Below are 18,856 nucleotides of genomic sequence, written 5' to 3'. Positions count from 1 at the left end.
TAACCTTTCGTAACTGAATGCTGCCACCTTTAAAGATATTTTCCAAGTTGTTTTTCAGAGAAAAAGAGAAAACAGATAAATTTTCAGCATTGCCGTTTTTCTTTATTTTGGTTTTATTGTTCATCAATTTTCAGGTTTATTATTTTTCTTTATAAAATTGTTCTTATAGAGAAATGAAGTTTATGTATGTTAAGTTAGCTATGATTTACGGTTACAATAATAATCAAAAATTGAATTTTAAAATTTTAGAATATTCAATGATTTTGTTTCCCCATATTACTCAGTCCTCTTCACAGTTCAGTACTTTTTCAGATTATTGCTAATGGGGGAAATCTTTAAACAGCAGGGCTTCTTGTTTATTTTGAAACCAACTAGTCCAAAAATTAAAGAAACTTTTAGAACTAGCTATTTATTTGATATAAGAAACCCTTATTTTACTAGGAAAATTAAAAATCTAAATAAGAAACTTTTAGAACTAAAAACATGGAATTTCAGCCTAGAAATAAGAAACTTTTTGACCTAGGCCCTTCACCAGGTTTCTTATAAAAAAACAACGTGTAACGTGTTGTTGTGCTGTACAGTTTTAAGCCACAAATTCACCTTTTTTAAACTAGCAGCTTTAAATTATTACCCCTTAATATAAAAACAGCAAATCTGTCAGCAAAACCATTTTTTACCTGATTTGATGCTAACTAAATATTACAAAAGCTAAACAATTGTCAAGATTTTACGGAATATTCCAGACCAGCGGATCTGACCTTTGAAATTATCTCAGGCATCACGAATTTTCAATCAGCAGCCGTGCCACGGCTGTTCACCTCTCCTTTAATTCAAAACCAATAAACGTAGCCATAACCTTTTTGTTTCTTTTGCCTTCTTCTATTTCTTTTTTTTGTTTTTAAACTTGTAGGATACAACTTTATGGTCAAATCTTAGATATCTTAAGCTTCATAGCGATGTTTCGGGTATAATAAAACAAATCCGAAATATCGCTACACCACAAGCAATAATATTTAATAAATTGATATGCCAAAATGTCTTCGTTTCTTTCTTGTAAAGTGTAGTGCAGTATTGCTAAAGTATTAATTTTCACAGATTACATATTTATGAGCATCTGATTCTGAAGTCTGATTCGCTTGCATTTTTGTTACCGCTTTGGGCCACTTAAACTTATGACCCTTACTTTGCAGGCTCGGCAAAGCAACTTTGAAAGTGGAGGGGCTAAATTATTCAGTATTAAAGGAACAATTTTGGCCCCCTAGATTGTCTGAAACATACTTCAAATTTCGAAATATCGCGCTCGAAAGCCTACACAAAATGCAGGAGATTATATATAGAAATATAGAAACGCCATATTTTATATAAGATTTATTTTCAAAATAAACAATAGTAAATTCGAAGCGAAATAAAGATAATGCAGGGAAAGGCTATAGTATATGATAACTACCAGTTCTCCTTTGTAAATTTTCTGAATATTTGCTTTCTGTTGTCGTCCATTGAACAAATGCGTTGGCACTTTTGATCAGGTCTAGTTTGTCAGTCCTATCTTTTTGGAAATTTGGAATCGTGATGGAGTTGAAACGAGCTGGAAGCATTGTTGATGTCATACAGAGCATATGTATGTAATGATCAATTAACATTAACGCGTTGGTTTGTTCTTGCCTGTAATTCCCGTATTACATGAAACATTTTGCAAGTTCAAGATAATACCAAGGAATAATACCTATTATTTCAAATGACGGATCATTGTAGAAGTGCTGTAACAGGTTACTGGCGACCATGAAAGGTATAGGGAACAAAATTACACACAAACTAGAATCTGAAATCTTTTACCCTGCAAGGGCTTTTCATTCAGAAGTTAAAAACTTTACCAAAATATCGAAAGTTCTTATTTAATAAAAAATTTAGAGACGAGCCTGACTTACATTTTTTTAGCCCGAAATGTTTCTTAAAAATAGTTGCGTTAAATTTGCCACCGGAAACGTGTTTTGGTGTTTACTTATAGTTAAGGAAGATGATAGCTCGTTAGAAGAGATGGAGTGAGGGAGATTGTGATGGAAATATTTTTCACACCCTTAGCCACACAATGTCTGCCAGTAGTTACAAGGTTACACATGTATTTTTTGTTCAATGCTAACTTCATTACTTTCCATAAAATTATTCTCTAAGATTTAAGCAATGTGAGCCTCAGGTTTCCTAAAACGAATTTCATTTAAAAATGACGTGTAACTGGAATAATTTTCGAGAATGAGCGGAAATTGATTTTGGCGAAAAAAGCAAACATCGTGAACACTGCGTAAATTCTCTCACATAGTTTTCTACTATTAAAACAGCAGTCGTTTTTGAAAAAAAGAATTCGGTAGCTTTAAATTTTTGTATTTTCATAATGTAAACATTGGGGTTTCTTAGGCAATAATCAAACAATTTCAATGGGTTATATTATACATACAAAAAATTAGTACATGTCAATGTTGTGTTGATGAATAAACACATGATTAAATACAAAAATCATCGCAGTATGAAGCAGCAGATTGGATATCCGTATAATGCACTCGAAGAAACTTTGCGAATTTAACTTGAAAATGACTGCTTTTTTTTAAAAGCAATGTCACATTTTAACAATCGCCCCTAAAATTCCCAAAATTTCAAACAATTGCTAAACAATTTGTTTAGGGAGAACAAGAATAGTATAAATGAAATAAATCTTTGAAAATAAACAATTATAATCTTACCCAGGTAAATAATTTTCTAACAATTTCAACAAACCAAAAATTTTGCGAGTATCTAAATTTACGAACGTTTATAACGCAAAAATTTCTTCGATAAATTAATTTAATCGAGAGTAGATATTGTGTTACTTCATACGTCCATGGGTATACCGTTTGATAAATTACTACACGCGAATACAAATTCAACAGAAGTATAATTAACTAATGTAGCCAATATTGTTAAAAAATGTTCATCCCTCACATTACAAAAAATGTTTTACCCCTTACATTTACAAAAAACGCCCAACAAGAAAACCAGAAGATATATACAGGATAGAGTTCAATTGAAAAACCCGTGGTGATTTATTTTTAAAATGCGAATTCGACTTGAAGTGTGTTCTTCAAATTATTTTTATATTTTTGGCGCAAACATTTAGTTGAAGTTAATTCGTTCAAAACAACATAAATATATCTTTACATGAATTCTAAGTTACTCGAAGCTGCTACTTTGAAACTTATGGTTCCATCTGTTTGCATTGTTTGACCATCCCTCGATTTCTTTTCCACAAGTGAATGTGTTTGAAGTAATATTCGATTGTTACAATCAATTGGATGGGTAATCTCTCCCAAAAACGTGTCAGGAACTAAAGTGTTTTGATCCCAGACCTATAGAAAAGAAATCATCATGGTATACGTGGTGAGAAAGTATGTAAACGTTTCCTGATATGATGTGAGCAAAACCATTCAAGCTACTCACCTGTATTTTTATCATCGAACTTTCGGGTTTCTTCACATAAAACAATCCACCGTAATCGAATGTCGGGTTCACATTATCTGTTTTATGTGGGGTACGAACCTTAGTTCCTTCGATTTCAATAATGCAATACGGATCAACAGCTAAATGGTATATAATTACTAATATAACACAGGTTAAATTTGAATCGAACTGGAAATACCTTATGATGTGAAGACTTTGTTGCTTAAATTCATAAAATTGACAGGTCGCGTTTTTAGCGACATCTTAGTTTTAGATTTTCTGATTTTGAACTTAAAAATAGATTTCTCGGAGGTTATCTTCGCTTTTTACATTCGATATTATACCAGCCCTCTTCCATCAATCACATCCCTCCTTGAATAAAAATAATTTTTTGATAATCCAATACGCCGGTTAGCGTGTTTTTCTTAGTCCAGCCTGAATGGGATAACTTGGTAGCCATATGCTTCTTTCTTTAAAATAATCAGTAATAGGAAAGTTTTTGTTCGTGTAGAACACACGAGTTTTTTGATTAATAGAGAAGAAAATGGGGACCTAGGAGAGGCACGTAGTTTGAAAAATAAAGTTAAATTTGAATGACACAAAATGTTAACTGTCTTCACCAACAATCGGTGTTAAGAATAATTTTAACGTGTCATCATCACTTACTCATGCTGACCGAGCCTTTCTTTTTCAAATTATTGACCGACGTCACTATGATTGACACTTGAGCTTGTGGATGCTTACAGCACGGCGCCCACGAAAAGCAGCCTGCTGTTGGTTGTTCCTCTTTTAATTCTCTGTAAGTCAAGGTAAGATAAAATTGAAGTATGAGAGTCCTAAAAAGTGCACACATAAGACGACTAACGTAAAATCTACCTCATGTGATTGCTATGATCTGTGTAAACACGTAACAAAAATTCTCCGGAAATGTTAGAGTCAAACGTGGATGGAACGATTATGTAACGGCCAGGGTCAAGTTCTAAGCGTACAAACACTTCTCTGGAGTTAACGAAAGAGCTATCGCCAGCTTTATCGTATTGTTGATGAACACGGTACGAACGATTTGCCTCGACCTGATATCAGAATTATTATTAAAGTATTAAAATCAAATAACTCATCAATATCTTAGAAACTAAATGTTTAAAGCGCTCTTGTCCGCAGCTTTAAAAGTATAAACGTTGCGCTCGACCATTTTTTATAAAAAAATAAAGATGGCAGCTTTAATAAAGAGGATGCTGGAAATGCCTTGGAAGATGGCTTACACACATGCCTAGCAATTAAAATTTTCGTACTTTAACACTGCAATAAAAGAATTATAAAGTTTACCCTCATGATGAAAAATCCGATTGTCAAGTTTCCTTGCTGGCCGGCTGCTTTTTGCGCTCTCGTGTCTGGCTGCATGAGACTTACAAACGCTATATCTTTCTTCGAGCCAGTCATATCAAATTTAAACTAAAAAAAAATATCCAAAAGAAACGTAAAGAAATGCTTATTGAAATACTTGTGAATCTATAAGGCATGTCACTGACCTGCGGATTGTGCAAAAATGTGTCCTTATTGTTGACGCATCCACCAGCGCTACGCCCCTCCCACACTCCTTTCAACGCCCCTTCGTTGTAGGTCTTGTGGATAGTAAACACAGATGTATTTACCAACATGCAAATGGTCACGGTAGTAAAATGTCGGCAAAAATCCTCAAAAGACATCCTGTAAAAATACCAGAAAATGATTGTTAAACTTAAAATTGCCTGCTTTATGTGTGTGTAGTTACAACGTATTGAAGTAACACGTTCAGTATACACATTCACATGACGCACAAAAGAATGAAGGTATTAACAACATACCAGAATTCTCCGTCATTTTCATTTTTGATGCCAAGTTTTTCTCTCTCCTTTTTACTTAACTTTCCCCATTCTGCAGAACTATAACAAAAAACATACATTATTTCCACCATGGTTTTTGGTTTATTACACTATTTACACTCGCCCTTTTTCAGAAATTGTATTTTCCGTGTTGCTGTTTACCGTGAAATAAAAAAATCAATTTTTCGTCTATCGGCGTATTCAAATATCGAAAATGGCATTTAAAAGCGTGTTTCAGAAGTATTAAAAATATTTTGATTTAAGTTGCCGTTTGTGGATTCGCAAATTTTAAAAAAAGACCATTGTTAATACCTTTGTTACACTTGATTTAGTATTTATGTAACAAATTTATGGAACTCCTAATTTTTTCTCTAGGAAATGCAAAAATTGCAAGAAGAAACCAGTTACGTTTTTGCGATGTAAGTTTTCGAACACATCTTTCCAACGCGCTGTTTTAAGTAGTTGATCTGAACGTACGTTTATGCTCCCCCATAAAGTATGACTTTGTCCTACGGTTAAAGGGTGTTCTTAGATAATAAACCTTTACAAAATGTAAAAAAACACTCTTAACTGTTGAATCTGATTTTTACATTCTTAAATCCCTAGGAACAACGTACAAAACACCTCATTGCCGCCCCATAAGGGGTGGCTCTTAGTCCGTTAGTCCTAAATAAAAAATATATTTTTGCTAAGCGAAATCTTGCGTTTCGTGCTCTGCTACTTGATTTCGTGTAAACAAACTACTAGTACAGCTTCGAAGTAGCACAAACTTTAAAATAAACGAATAGAACTTCAGAAGAATTAATTGTGAAGCTGTACTTAAAAGCTAGGTTTGTGATATTAAACTGTCATGGCGGCAAACATAGGAAGGTTTGAGTGTGTATTGTAACTGACACTGATGCAATGATGACAGTGATATGGAAGAATCTTTTAATGATGACAACTTGATACATTTTTGCATTACAAAGCTGTGAAAATTACTTTGTTGATAATGTTGATAGCTAGATAGATCAATTTCCATGCTGGACTCATCATTTGAACACTGAAGCCTACCACATCCTGGAGGTAGCTAGCTATATTTCTATGTAATGTAAGTAGCTGCAAACTATCCAGTATTTTAATTGTTTTTCTTTTTGTTAAGTTCCGTAAAGTCCTGTAAAGTATTTACCCCTATATATTTATGTGTAGCTACTTCGTATAATGGATTACATACAGCACATAAAATTTATAAAAAACTTAAAAGTTTCCTTGTCATTTCTTGCCACTATGAACATGGCTAATTATTTTAAAAAGGAAATGCCAGGACAGGTTAGAAAAAACCCTATTGTGTTATATCACCTCAAATTATCTTGAACAGACATGATTGAACAAATTATACTTTCATATGTGTGTTCTGACCTGGCTTGTTATCTTATTGATTAAAATTATCTTCCAATAATCATTCAGAAGCTTTTTGTCCCATACACAATTTTGTATTTCCTACTTTTGTAATTTAGATTTAAATTTTAAGTCATCATATAAAAATAAATCTTCCAATGTCTTGCCAAAAGCTTCCTATATTAATTTATCTCACTAATTTTTAAATACTTATTTGAACACAACCTTGTCATTTTCTGCCACTATGGACATGGCTAATTATTTTAAAAAGGGAATGCCAGGACAGGTTTAAAAAAACCATCTTAACTTATCCTGAACAGATATGAGTGGTTAAATTATATTTCTATATGTTATTTCCTGGCGTGGCTTGTCATCTTGTTGAAATAGATTTATCTTCCAATTAGAAGCTTTTTGTCCATACACAATTTTGTATTTTCTGCCTTTTCCAATTTAGATTTAAATTTTAGATTTTCAGTCATCGTATAAAAAAGTCTTCCTATGTCTTGCCAAAAGCCTTCTGTATCAATTTATCTTGTTTGAAAAGTTGATTATGATAATTAATTTTTTTTCTGCGTAATAATAGGATAGGTTTGCATCCTTTTTTTGGAATATCACAATACCTCATACTCTGTTGATTGTGAGTCTTTACTCAATTTCTGCATAATAATAGGAAAATTTTCAACGTTTTTTTTTCCTCATTTCCTCATCATACTCGGTTGATTAGCATATTTTTCTAAATTTCTCCGTAATAAAAGGATAGGTTTGCATCTTTTTTTTTCGAAATGTTATAATTCGTCATACTTAGTTAATGTTTTTCTAAATTTCTGTGTAATGAAAGGATAGATTTGTATCTTTTTTTCCTAAATGTTATAATTCATAAATCTCAGTTAATTCCTCATACTTCGTTTATTATGATATTTTACTAAATATTTGCGTAATAATAGGATATATTTGCATCATTTTTTTAAATAAATTGATATATATACATAAGAAGTTGCTTTCATGAGTCTTTCATGATACGAATTATATTTTTTTGAATTTAATCAGTTGCAGTTCATTTGTTTCGAAATATTTACCAAAAGTTTTTTGCACAGTATTGAATCCCTCTTCAATAAATACAGGAAAATGTTTTACCAAACCAAAGAAAGAGACATTTTCAATGCTTGTTATGTTTAGCTCCTCAGTTGTGTTGAAAGTCATTTCTTCAATTGAAACAGTTTTATTAAAGCTTGAAAAACCGGTATTATCAGCTTGATTAGGTGTTATATGATCTTACAGGATGTCTCTAACTTTTTATTGATGACAACTAAATGAACAACTGTTCTACAAATAAAAAATGTTTGAATGGCTATAAACGTTTACATGAGACATTTTGTTACACCACTTAAAATTATTCGTGTTTGTTTATACAATATCAGTTTTTCCGAGATAAAGGCAGCCAGAGACATCATTTTTAATTTTTGTTTACTTCCCGTTTTTAAATACTGATTGGCTAAAAAACAGCGTGTCACGTCATTTTTAACTCATGCAAAATACTTGCGGGAAGTTCATAACAAATTTTTTCTCTTGTAAAGTTATATTTTATATTTTTTATATGTCCAAACTACAGTCTTTCAATAACCTTTCGAAGATTTTCTAAGAATTATTTATTCTATTCGAAACTAGATTTAAATTGATGAATCGTGTAACTTGCTTTGCGCAAGCCTTACGGTGTCGGAGAAGTGGGCCATGTGTTTGAAGGGATTTGACACAAAACTAGCTATGTTGCACACTTAATCGGTTACTTTTATTGTTTAGAATAACGTGAAAGGTTCCGAACAAGTTAAAAGAAGCATTTCCAAACTGAGTTTAACCTTTAAACGTGATTTCCTAGATTTTTTGGGTACTTCTTGTCATGCGGAGTGATGAAAATGTAACATTTTATCCAAATACAGGCATTTTGTTTCGATTATCTTTAAGTCCTCAATATAAGCGAGATTAGTATTAGAAAAAAACAACCTTATTTTTACAAAAGCGGCACTTTTTGAACTTGTTTACTAGTGCAAAACCTCGAAATTTAGTGTTTTGATTCCTCACTTTAAAGGCTGTCTACATAGTGAAGATAGGCCTTTACAAAGTCTAAGAAATGGAAAACGAGAGAACCATGGTCACTTTTACTAAAATAAATAGCAAAATGACAAGAAACATGTTTTTACAAATGTTTTTGAAGAAAATTGTGAGCGAAAAATGGCGGGGATGCGCCATAACTAACCCGAGAATTTTTAGTACATACGCATTTTTGAATATTATAGTATTTGTTGACAAATGATTTTTGTCTGTCCTACTGGCATGTATCTGATTAAACCTGGAACTATAACTTCATTTTTGACGTGTTTATTTGATCAATTATATATTCTTTATAGCCAAAAAATTTGCAGATCCTAACTGGAAAAATAAAGGACGTACTTGTAAATGATCAAAGAAAAATACTTTCTAATACGTTACAACCAGTAAACCACAAGGTATTTTGGCTTGAAGTTGCAGAAAAACTTCCTACCGTGAACATGAACTGATGCATATATGTGCAGACTTTATTTTTGCAGATTCAGTAGGTTTTTTTTGATTTTATAGATAATGCCTTTAAATTTTCTAACCTATAAATTTGATTTTAAAATGTTAAAGCTGCAGCTCTACCGTTCTTTTACATTATTTATGCGTGTGCCTGAACAAAATGTTATTTGTTAAAAACTCTTATTTTTTGGATGGGATTTTTAAGTCCTTCTTTAAATAAATATTGTATTTGAAATGCTTCACGGGCTGCATTTTAAACATTTTGAAAGTACCAATTTTGAAACTATCAATTGTGCATGCAAAACAGTATAAATATAATCCAAGTTATAGTGAGGTAGAATGTATAGCAAGAAATTCAGCCGCATTACACTGTACATAATAATGTGCAAAATAATTCTTTAAAAAACTTTACTGGAAATAATTTGTTTTATTCTTTCCGGATCCTAATAGTTATGGACTGTTTGCTGCTCTTAAGGTTACGGTAACCCCCTTCAGGGTCACTTTTCTTAAAAAAATTATTATTTTTTCAATTTTGATTCTTTGGCATAATTTACTGATATTTTTTAAAAAAGAATCAAAAATTATTTATTGTTAAGAGTGATAAAATGTAGAAAAATCTTCTTTATCTTTTAGTGTTTTCAATGACTGCTTAATTATTTATAATTCAGTACTTTTAAGAATTTGCCAAACGGGTGGCTAAACTAAAAAACAATAGGATATATTTATTCATATTGTGATGGTCACGGGTCAATATGCACGAAATAATTAAACAAGAAAATGTTGAAGATCGTAATAGCAAAATGTTGAACAAGATATGAAGAAAAATTTTTTTATTATTTTATACTACTGAACTTACTGAAATTTGTAAGTAAAAAAGATTCGAAAATAAAGTTGACGCCTACACATTGCGTGTCCGATCCGTTGTTGAATGTTTCCGGTCTGTATATTTTTTAAATTTGTAACAAACTTTATCGTTCGAAGCTCGTAGTATGTTGTGGAAAAGGGACTTAAAACATGAAAAACATATTGTTGTTGGTCATAACAGATATTCCTTAAGTACAAAAAAGTTTAACTATAGTACATAAAATATTCGCAGTTATCTCTAGTCAAAGATCTTATTTTTATGTTTACTGGTAAGTACATGCAAAACTTGCTTACTTTGACCCTATACAATCATGAAAATTCTGTAAAATTGTTATTAAAAAGATATATAGATACTTAGTGGTGTTATATATTGTTTTTTATTTGTTATTATAGTAGTTATTTCAGTAGATTTAAGGATTTAGAAATGTACAACTTTTTATCTCTCGCTTAAAATTTATTTTCTGGCTGCCACAAAATAATTTTTGTTCGCCTTTTCTTTAAGAAAGTCCACTAGAAACAAAATCGGATGTACATGCAACTTGCAGATTTGAGCCTAGCATAGAAGCTTGCGGAGGTAGGATGTGCACACGTGATCAGATTAAACGCACTGCGTATATTTCATTTTGCACTTCACGTGTTGGTGCAGCCTCGATTCCAGGTTTTCCCGATTATAAAATGAGAAAACCAGGCCTGGGTTCAAGATTGGTGTTGGGGCTAATCATCGCTTTGTAAAAACACGGGATGCATATGTATCAGCTTTGAAAGAACAACTGTCATATCACGGTAAACAAGGGCCGGCAAGTAGTTGCAACTATATACTAGTATAATTATCACACCCGACAACAATATTTTACGAGTTGATAGATTGTACCTGCTGTGATATACTAAACAAGACATTTCCTGCACATCTGTTGGACGACAGTATTTAAAAGTTTTTTTATGGAAGTTAAAGAAATGTATTTAGATTTACGAATTCGAGAAAAACTGCCACAGTTGACTTGTATATTGCTTTGTGAAAATCCAAACTCTACTTGGAATGAGTGTTAAAACCATAAAGGTTTTCTCGTTTACTCTTGGAAAAGAAATTAAAAAAAGTATTCTAACTACCACTCACCCATCAGACCAGGGACCATTCCATTCTTTTTCTCCCCATGGATTTCTTAACTTGACCAAAAACAACTTCTCAGCATTAAAACTTGAGAAAAATCCTTCACTTAATGGAATCTAGTTGAACAATTTAAAAAAAACTGTAAAAGGAACAAACCACGAAATAATCGGGACTGAAAGATACATTTACATCACTGTAAAAATGTGAATTCACAGTGTTTATTGACATCATACTTAAATGTAGTTTTCAAGTTCGTAGCAATGTTGCATTTTAAGCCTGTGTCACACGTATAAAGCAGATGCAAAAGCAAGTGACGTAAGCCTGTACAGTTACCGTGAAGCAAAAGGGGAAGCAAGTAGCTCCCACTAGCGCAAGAAGATCATGTGCATTCTAATAGTAAACATGGATGAATTGCGATTTTGGGATATCTGTTGTTAAAAAAAAACGGCACAAGCGACGAGAAAAAACTTCAAGAAAGTATAGGTTCGCGCTATTTGTAAGCATCGTGAACAACGTGGTGCTTAACCTACGTTGGTTCAAGAGACATTGTTGGAGCCAGAATCTTATTTCAAGTTAAAATGTTATATATTTTTTTAGCATAAAAAAATTTAAAAATAAGTTAATATAAATTTTGGCAGGCATCTTCGAATGCCGCTAGAGTCTCTCTAGTACCTTAAAATTTTATTGGTTTATCGATAGCAAAGGAGGACGCTCGACTCAGAAAAACTATTTCTCCTCCTGAACGATTATCCTGAACAATTCATTATTTTGCTTCTGGTAAACAGTCATCAGTCGCTATCTTTTTTTACCGAATTGGTCGATCTACTATCTGCAGTATTATAAAAGAAACATGTATCGCTATATGGGACGTTTCAAATGATCAGTATTAATGTGTACCAAAGCATCCAGATGACTGGAAAAGAATTGCTGACGATTTTGAAAAGATTAGAAACCTTTCGCACTATTGTATTTCAGCACTGTATTGATGGCCATATGCGACGCAAGATATATCTTTACGCTTGTTGGCAGTTATGGATCAACAATGATACTGGTGTTTTCTTAAATTAATAGATGGGCCGTGCATTTTTTCAAAACCAAATAAATTTACTAGAACACCAGAACCTGAAATAATGAAATGAAAGACTAACTTTTGGCAGAATACCTATCTCGTCAGCGATGGAGGTATACCCGAAAATCAAGCAATCTTCAATTATCGACTATTCAGAGCAAGAGATTTGCTTTACTGCGTAACTTCCATTACCTGTTTACACCACGAAAATTATGAAGCAAGCGTAAAGCAGATACAGCAAAGAAGTAAGAATACCAATTTTCTTTTTATATTCTTGCTTTAACGCTTGCTTCCGTCATGCTAACATAAGCATGCATCTGCTTCTGCATCTACTTTATTGGTGTTTTGACACCTATTAGGCTTTACAAACTAAAATATACAAAAGTCAACTTCTTGGACTCCCCTGTAGATGTGAAATATTGAAAATCACTATCAAAAAACTACTTTTAACACTGGATGAAGCTCAAAAAAAAGGTTATAAAGAGGTAAACTTTACTTGCTATATTACTGTTAATTAATTAAATGCAACACAAATTCTTTTGTCAAGAATAATTCATTTAAAAGGGTTTAGTAAGTGGTTTTTAAAATGGTATGGTCCACTCTCCTCACATTATGTTACTTAACTTTAATAACACAGGAAACATTTCATTTACATATTATATTTTTTATCATTTATTTAATTTACTATTTACTAATATTTAGGTCCTTGCGCTTTAAAACTATAGACCCCTTGCGAATTTAAAGTAACACATCAAACTTTCTTCAAGCACAAAACTATATTTTCCACTACAGAGAAAAGTTCTTTGCATAATTTATTTTAGCGTTATCGTGTTATCGCTTAAACAAATCTGCTTGAATTTTACTAATTTATCGCAAAACACATTTGTATGCGAAACACTTTTGTACGCGAAAGACATTTGTACGCGAAAGACATTTGTACTAACTGGAACTAGTTGATAATCTTTCTATATATACATTAATGTGTCCCTACCTTTTCTGCTAATAGGTAGATAGAGGGACGCTATAATTTATACTAATATTTTTGGATTTGATAAAATCATTCTGATAACTCTAAAATTAAAGCCTACACACAACAACAATTTCTGTGCTAGTGTAGAATCCGAGATTTAGGAGAAACTAGGCAGCTTTTATCGTGGTACCAATCTGCGTTGTTAAAACGCGAAAATTGCATTAGCTTTTTAATGGTACTATTGGAAACCAAGCTTTAATGTATAACTATCTCCTCTTTTCCTAACACTAAATTAAGTGTAGAGACAGACTAACCTTTTTGACTGCACTAATGCCATAGGCGTGACCTTTAATTAAACCGGTATCAAGTTGCTTTTCCATTTCATCTCGGCTGGTGACCTAAAACATTTTCAACTTTTTTTAAGCACATTTACTTTTAAGTTTAAAATTAAAATAAAAAGAAAAAATGGCACAGTCATACTTGCTACATTAATCAGCACAATATGAACATACATGCTTTTGATCATTTAACGATTGTATATTTAAAAAAGGTAATCTAAATATGTTAAAGATAATTTTTTCCTATATATACTTAGGGTGGCACTCGAGGGCTAAAACATGCTGATATCAGCAGCAAAAATCTCAGAATCATAAGGCAGTACAACATTTTTTCAAAATTACCAAGAGTTTCTGAAAGTGACACACCTAAACATTGCAGTTGGAAGGAATCATGACTTGAAACTGAAGAAAATGCAAAGAAATACCATAAGTTGTGCAAGTAAAAGAAGAGGAAGTTTTGGACATTTTTTTAAATTGAATTTACAAGACCCCGCAACGAAAATAATAAAACAGAAACCCTTTTCCGATGTTTGATGATGAGGGATGGATACACCTGGATAGTATTTATTTTGTAATTTTGAATGCCATCCCAGAGGCCCATTGTTATAAATAATAAAGTATAAACAAGTAGCTATATACATTATGTTTATGTAGCTAGCTACATTAACGATTTTTTAAAGCATTCTGTCAATTATTTTGGACCTTTGCATATTTTCTTTTACATCTTCTGATAACAGTGAAGAGTCAAGACTTAAGTATATCGTTAGTAAAGTATGCAAGACATTGTATGTTGGTCAAATACGTTGTCACAAAAAACAGAAACTTATTTTTCATAAATAAATTTCTGCAAATGTTCAAGTTTCTTTTATCGAACGTTTCTGTGGATATTTAAATTGTGAGTGGCACCAGGTTGAGCCTGTAGTGCAAGTAAACCATGTTGCAGATCAATGTAAGGCATAAAATTTAGATTAAATATTTGGCACGGTGCTTTAGAAGCACATTCCCATTTTCTTTGGGAGGGGTAAAGTATTTGGTCCTAAGCCTAGGACACATTTTATATGTCTGACTTATTTTAATCCTGAGAATTACTTTTAATGTTTTCTGTACATGTATCTTGTCAAAATTGATATCCTGATGAAAACAGTTTATTGGCATCTCCAAAAAAAGCTAAATTCAGCAACTCAGGAACTATGATAGTAGTGATTTTTTTGTTTTGGCTTTATTTCATCTTACTGGTCTCAAAACATAATATCAAGTTTCATGTCATTATTTCAATTTTTACTGAATTTATAAGACTTTTACTTGTTACAAAAAACATGTTTTTTTTATGCCACTGACAGCAAAAATGGCTGCAGGGACTACTTGGTTTAAAAAAAATTATATACTAATTTGTTAAAAAATTTTTACTTTTTATTTGTTTTTATTTTCCCAAAAAGGGGCATTGGTTTAAACCTAAAAAATTGTCAGGGAAAAATTTGAAAAATTATAAATCACAAAATCGCAAGGGTTATCTTGGAAATTTTTAATTTTAGATAATGCAAAGTGGAGTACTTATGAAATTTTTTCCGATTTTATTTTATAAGGAAAACTTCCATAGTACCCATACTTGACAAACAATGAAATTTCCTGCAAGTGTTCTCAAATATGTGTAGCTATAAGGCCTAAAACTGCAATTTAAAAAAAAACCTTATCCTTGTTCTTTCACAGACACTTAGTCTAGATAGCTATAGCGAAAAAGTTTAATATTCAAACTTGACCCATTTTACTTAGTATTAACTAATAGATGCTAGTTTAATCCTAAATGTAGCTATAGGGTAACTAAGCTACCTGTGAGAACAACACTAAACAACGTCAAGGTTGTTCTCTTTTGTATACATACCCGGTGGTTTTTCTGTATAAGTACCAAATTTTATGTGTACATCCCTTGTCCATGTGAGTGTAATCAAAGTGTCCTGTACATAGATCCAAAAGCTGTGTGCCATTGGCTCACTCTTTGCATATGACACCACTTAACAAGAAACTGTGCTTTACTATTTTCCGTAATCTGTACTGAAATTTGGTTCTGATATATATCGGAATTAACATTACTTTAAAAAGCTTATCTCACCTTAATAGAAGCACTGCTTAAAGCATTTCGCTCCATAAGTTTCACAAGTTTTTGGTGAAGCAATTTCCTTTTCTCTAAATCGTTAATGTAGTTCCCTTTTACCAAATCAATGGTTTCACTGACACCACCTGTAAAGTCTACAAGAGCATCTGCTGGGTTACCTGCCTCAAGAGCTTCATATGACCCAGCCAATCTTTAACAAAAAAAAAAAAAAATTAAGAAGAGCTACTTTTAGACCCATCATATTTACATAATGGCTGATTAACTTGTTAACAGAATTAACATACTTTGCATAGGCCTTTTCCAACAAGGCACTCCAAAATTCATTTTTGTCCTTAGATTTCAGATAAATTAACTCCCCATTAACTGTTGGCAATCTATCATCCACAACAACCTCTATCCATTCTCCAAAACGCCAAAAACGAAAGCGAAAGATACCTTGATAGTCTTCAGGCTTTTCTGGGGATATTAATTGACTTTTATAATTTGGAATGACCTAACATGTATTTCATAATTATAAGAAAATCTAAATACGGGTAGCACACATTCTAAGAATCAACTGAATGCATTTCCGTATGCATAAGCTTTGCATTACTTTTTGTGGAAAGCTTTTAAATAAAAATATCACCAAAAGACACTACATACTTTAGTCCATAGATCTTTTTCTAGAGCAAGTGATGCAGCAGCAGCAACAAACCAGCAATTCCCCACACGTCCTTGTGTCACATCAGCACTACTAGCGCCTTCTGTAAACATGGAGGCATCAGGAGATATTTCCTACAAAATACAGTTTGTGAGAGGAGTTTTACAGCACTATGTAAAATTACGTAAAGTTCTAAATGGCATAAAATGTATCAATAATTAGAATAAGCACCTTTGGTCGCTTCCATTCAGCAGTAAAGGGTGGCTGCTTGCTGAAGTATAAAGAGCTATTTGTAGCTGGAAACTCAGGGTCTTCAAACAGTCTCCCATTGGTTACACATTCTGCTCTTAAGCTTTTAAAATCTTGATTTTTAAAATTTTTATAGACCATTTCTGCAATTACTATCTTAAATCTGAATCTAAATAAAAATATCTATATAAGCATTTTTTAGATATACCTTAAGTGGTTAAATTTAGGCAAGTATTTGATTTTTCAAATGACCAAAATGGAATATTTGGCACAGATTTAATTTGGTAAATAATAAATTTTATAAAATTTGGCAACGATTTAATTTGGCAAACACAAAAAATGTTTATTTTGACGCGGAATTTATTTTGGTGAATGACACAAAGAAATGAATTTTTGAGAAGAAATTAAGACAATTTGCATTAACTATAACTTTTTTTCGGATTTAAACAATCCTCTTTATACTTGTATTTATAAAACTTGTTGTGAATATAACAAAAGTTTGTTTTTTTGGAAAAAAACATTTTTCTTTTCTTAAAGGGGAACTCCAGTAGAAATCACTTTTTTCTTTTTTCTTTTATATGTACTCAGAAAAGCATAAGAAATAAAAAAACTTACTTTACTTGTTTTCCTTATTTAAAATTGTTTTACTAGCCTTCGTATACTAAATTTTTTTCCCCATAAAAAACAGACAGGCACAATTTCATTTAAGACGGGATCTGATTATAAATAATGACGTCACATTGCGCAGAAAGTTTGAGCGGGGGCAAAGAACATACATGTTAACATTTAAATTGATGGTTTTTGTATGTACTCTACCTTTAAATCTTTAAAAAATGGTTAGTTGTTCTGTGTTTGGATGTACCAATCGATCAGAGAATGCAAAGAAGTTAGTTTTCACAGAATCCTGTATTTGAAAAAAAAAGAACTTAAACACAAAAAGGCTCAAAAAACAGATGTTATGCAAATCTACCAAGGAATCAAAGTTTTTATATTTGTTCGTCGCACTTCACAGATAGTTCCTTTAACAGAGAACTCCAAGAAATAAAGTTCCATAAAATATTGCCAATTCGTAAAAATGCCTTTTTAGCTAGTCAACGCAGTTGAAGATTCTCATTTCTTCTTATTTCATTATTTGTACTTATATCCACACAACACAACCAAATAATATTTTGTAGATTTTTATATTAAATAGCAGAACATTATACCAATTTCCAATACACAGATTTTTTTTGTAGCGCTCGTCAGTTTCTATTTTTTGTTTTTCGAAAAAGAAGCTTTTTTGATAGAAGGACCTGCAGGATTTTTTTAGTGGTAGATGTGCCCATTTACTTAACATCATCTCATTGGCGCTACTTTTAATCTTTGTTACTGTTTAGGCTGCATGCAATGCAGATAACGCAGTTTCTAAAACAGATTTGTTAAAACAACCACTTGAAAATAAGTAGCTTTTGTAACGCATGACCTACGATAATGATAGGAGTGATTTTTATTTATACAATATTAATACCCCTGTTTTACCAACTTATCACGATACGAACATTATTTCATCTTTCCATCACGCATTTCAATGGTTCTCCATCACAGAAAAGTTCAACATTACCTTAAATTTGTTTGCATTTGTGTGCAAAAAAGCATGTGTGTGCAAAAAAGCACACAGAAGAAGCAAAGTAAGAAAGATTTCTACTGAAGCAAATGATGTTTTTTGACAAAGAGAATGTTAAAACAGTGATTAAATATATTTTTTATTTTTTAGAAAGAAAAAATTTCGCTAAGAATGTGGCTTTGCGTCAGTCAAAGACACATATCGTCATAGGTACTCTAACAGATAAACAGTTTACAAACATCACAAAGTTTTTCCCAATGTACTTATTGTGGGGTTTAAAAAGGGGAAAAGTTTGCAAGACTTTCTTGTACGGGCAAAGTTACCTGAGATAAGGGAGAAAGCCAACGGGTGCAGAAGATGTGGTGCTAAGCGCTGTGATGTATGTAACTACATAAACTCTACTTCTTTTGGTGACAAAAGGAAGTTCAAGATATTTGATATAAGGAAGGGGGACCTAAACTGTAACTCTGAAATGGTTGTTTACTTGGTAGAATGCAAAACCTGCGATGTACAATATGTAGGTAGCGCAAGTACCAAGTTTCCCCTTTGTTTTAATAATTACAAGAGTTGCTTTCAGAAGCATAGTTCGGGTTCTTCTGTATCACAACAATCTTATTTTGCTTCAGATGGTCATAATGGTTGCCAAGATTG

At 32.1% G+C, this 18,856-nt stretch overlaps 1 protein-coding gene across 2 annotated transcripts; it reads right to left on the bottom strand.

Annotated features, from left to right (window-relative positions):
- Positions 1-3,151: 3,151 nt before the first annotated feature.
- On the bottom strand, positions 3,152-17,240 carry LOC130636051 (calpain-5-like). 2 transcript variants are annotated; one of them, XM_057445639.1, is made up of 14 exons: positions 17,218-17,240; positions 16,585-16,771; positions 16,356-16,487; positions 15,998-16,206; positions 15,711-15,903; positions 13,580-13,663; positions 11,233-11,342; positions 5,310-5,387; positions 4,995-5,172; positions 4,792-4,917; positions 4,342-4,538; positions 4,132-4,262; positions 3,466-3,605; positions 3,152-3,374 (listed from the first exon to the last, which is right to left on the bottom strand). In XM_057445639.1, exons 2-14 carry the CDS (start codon positions 16,741-16,743, stop codon positions 3,183-3,185), a joined length of 1,929 nt encoding a protein of 642 aa, XP_057301622.1. In that variant the 5' UTR covers positions 16,744-16,771; positions 17,218-17,240; the 3' UTR covers positions 3,152-3,182. The 2 variants fall into 2 exon arrangements, with proteins under 2 accessions (XP_057301622.1, XP_057301623.1); XM_057445640.1 differs by lacking the exon at positions 17,218-17,240 and having other exon boundaries at positions 16,585-16,789.
- Between the last annotated feature and the right edge of the window lie 1,616 nt (positions 17,241-18,856).

This window comes from Hydractinia symbiolongicarpus, chromosome 3 (assembly GCF_029227915.1).
Source record: "Hydractinia symbiolongicarpus strain clone_291-10 chromosome 3, HSymV2.1, whole genome shotgun sequence".
NCBI lineage: Eukaryota > Metazoa > Cnidaria > Hydrozoa > Anthoathecata > Hydractiniidae > Hydractinia > Hydractinia symbiolongicarpus.
Note: the sequence above shows the minus strand (reverse complement) of the source record. Positions and strands in the feature narration are given on the sequence as shown.